Source organism: Penaeus japonicus, unplaced genomic scaffold (assembly GCF_977035675.1).
Source record: "Penaeus japonicus unplaced genomic scaffold, GWHDUDI00000001_assembly GWHDUDI00000013, whole genome shotgun sequence".
NCBI classification, from domain to species: domain Eukaryota; kingdom Metazoa; phylum Arthropoda; class Malacostraca; order Decapoda; family Penaeidae; genus Penaeus; species Penaeus japonicus.
The window spans coordinates 31,295,360-31,297,859 of record NW_028234415.1 but is presented as its reverse complement, the minus strand read 5'-3'; the positions used below and the strand labels follow the sequence as shown (position 1 = coordinate 31,297,859).

At 39.0% G+C, this 2,500-nt stretch overlaps 1 protein-coding gene across 5 annotated transcripts in view; it reads left to right on the top strand.

The window, feature by feature from the left end:
- Positions 1-2,500, top strand: part of Ack (activated Cdc42 kinase) — a 26,685-nt gene that overhangs the window by 23,003 nt on the left and 1,182 nt on the right. For 4 of the 5 annotated variants that reach the window (XM_043008521.2, XM_043008517.2, XM_043008519.2 and 1 more), the window contains 2 exons: positions 1,844-2,025; positions 2,193-2,500. The exon at positions 2,193-2,500 is cut by the window's right edge and continues 1,182 nt beyond it. In XM_043008521.2, the coding sequence (XP_042864455.1) occupies positions 1,844-2,025; positions 2,193-2,292 (282 nt within the window). In that variant the 3' untranslated portion in view covers positions 2,293-2,500. The remainder of the gene's footprint in view (positions 1-1,843; positions 2,026-2,192) is intronic. The other variant, XM_043008520.2, reaches the window with a different exon arrangement.

Sequence of the window (2,500 nt, the reverse complement as noted above, 5' to 3'; positions counted from 1 at the left end):
TAATAACAGCTAATATGTACCTGCTAAGTAGTCTAAGTAGACCTCATAGACTCTCTGGATATCAACTAGAGAAATGCAATCATGGAAATATAGTTCTGTGCACATGATAAGTAGTGGGAATATGGCCTCGGTCAGATAACCAAATGAATCTATTCATCATAGTCATGAGATGTAGATGAGAGCAGGACTACTGTAAATCTAGCCAAACCCACAGAGATATAGTGGACTTTGACAGAGTCAAGCTAAAGTAGACCAGCATAGTTGCCACTGGTACATTCTTAACGAGAGCCTTTGACGATCATACCAAAGCTATCGCAGGTTCCAGAGCATTTGCCTTGATGCATACTCATAGCTAAGAACTCTAGTTGGGGAGTGAGCAACACTGAAGATTTGGAAGAGCTAATTTGTTAAAAAGGATAGAGAGTGGAAGATAGCTCCTAACTACAACACATGGACAATTCCAAGAGAAAGAATTGGGGAAATGGTGACACCATAACATGATGACAATCAAGAACCCTGTAGAAGTATCTTGCTTTTTTGATATTGAAGGGAAAAGGAACAAAGTAGCAAATCCAGTGGCTCATATGCAGCTGCACTAAAATTAAATGCAGGGGGTTGGAGATTATAATTAAATGAATGGAAATAGTCCAAGTAGTTGAATGAGTATGAAAAATATATACCCTAAATTGACTAGCCCTGTTCAGTGACCCAAATATTCTGGCTTTATCCCTCCTCCCCCCCACAACAGTTCAGAGCGCACATTCTGCTGTCTCTGCCCAAAGCAGTACAGAAAACAAACAGAAGGATACCCAGCCATAAAATGAACAGATGCAAAAGAGCCAGAGAAGAGGGCATAGTCCCATGAAACAGGGAGCAGCTTAGAGCTCTGAGATGTGTGGGAGGAGTGAGTGGGGATTGAGTAGTTGCTGAAGTGGGTTTTTCTCTTAAAATTTGTATTCTGTCTTCTTAGATATACCATGCAGCTGCGATGATAGCATGAAGTTTTAAATGATTTGGCTATCATACATGATTGCCATAACCATCACACCAACCCTCAGAAGAATAGAAAATTTACCTGTCTAAAGAAGGGTTGTTTTGCTACATTGTCATTATACGTATGAGATGAAGAATGAGGGATTAACTTGAGTTGTATATCAAAACAAAAATAATAACAATTTTAACTTCTAATTGTCACACCATCTTACAATCTGACACAGAAGTACACTAAACAATCAGTTCTGTCAACTCTAAATCAATCCACACAAAAAGGATTAAGATATGATACCTGAATACATTAACCCTATGACGACGGTGCGTCACACTCGTGTGACTCAGCTAAATTCCCGATGCCGGGGCGTCATACCAGTGTGACGTTTTCAATGCAATATTGCAATGGCCCTGCGTAGGGGTTTTTGCGTAGTGCGTGCCCTGTCGGGATAGGGTTAAGATTATATTCCAGCCATTTGGAATATTATAACAGGTTGCACATGACTAAAATTAGTACACACATCCTGTAGAGATTAATAATTATTTAAAAAGTCACTCTAGAATATTTTATTGTTTTAAGAAAGTAAATTTTCACAGTAATCTACTTTATGTATGTTTTTATTTGGTCCATATTTTATCTGCTTATTTTGATATTCATTTTCTTTTTTGTCTTATTTATGCTATAAAAGTTTATCATTATGATTATGATTATGTGAGATTTGACAAATTTGTGAATGAAATTCAATTATTACCAATGGTAGGAAACTTCTAGTTTCATAATGCTTCATGCTGTACTGTAGGCAGTTTCTCTTCTTGTCTTGTTACCTGCTTGCAATGGCTAGCCTTTGGGTTTCAGATGGTGTGTGGTGGTGGTGCCAATGGTGGTGGTAGTGGTGCCACAGGAGGCGAGGCTCTTGTGTGCCGGGTAGCTGCCGTGGTTCCCGGTACGAGCGAGGCTTCGGCAAGGCAGGCATTACATGTTGCCAGTGGAGATTACCAGGGTGCTGTGCGCTTCCTTAAGGTGGAAAAACTTTACAGGTCAGCATAATTTTGGGAGAGTTTCTTGCTTATTGTAAGCTTTGTTTGTCTAACATGCCCATTTTAATCCTTTCATGTGTTTGCACTTGGCTTGTCTGTCCTCTTTTGCTCCTTTCCTTTTTGTCTCCATCTCTCACTATGTTTACTAATTTTAAATTCTATTCCAGACTGGGTGTAGCGAGCAAAGATGAGTGTGAGGTGATATTGGAGGCTAATAGCTGGGAGTTGGAACGGTCAGCCTCAGCTCTGCTTGACAAGTTTGTCTGAGAGAGGAAAGTATTAATACAGAAATGCTAGGTTGGATCTTTCTAGACCTGAGCAAGGCACACAAAGGAACATGTGCTGGAATGACTGTCAGCAGCAGGGCCAAACACAGGAACAAAAGTTATCTTTTTACAATTATTTATTTATTTTTATTTTTTTATTTTTTAGAAAGATATATAAAATAGGAGTAGTTTTTCTACTATAATACAAG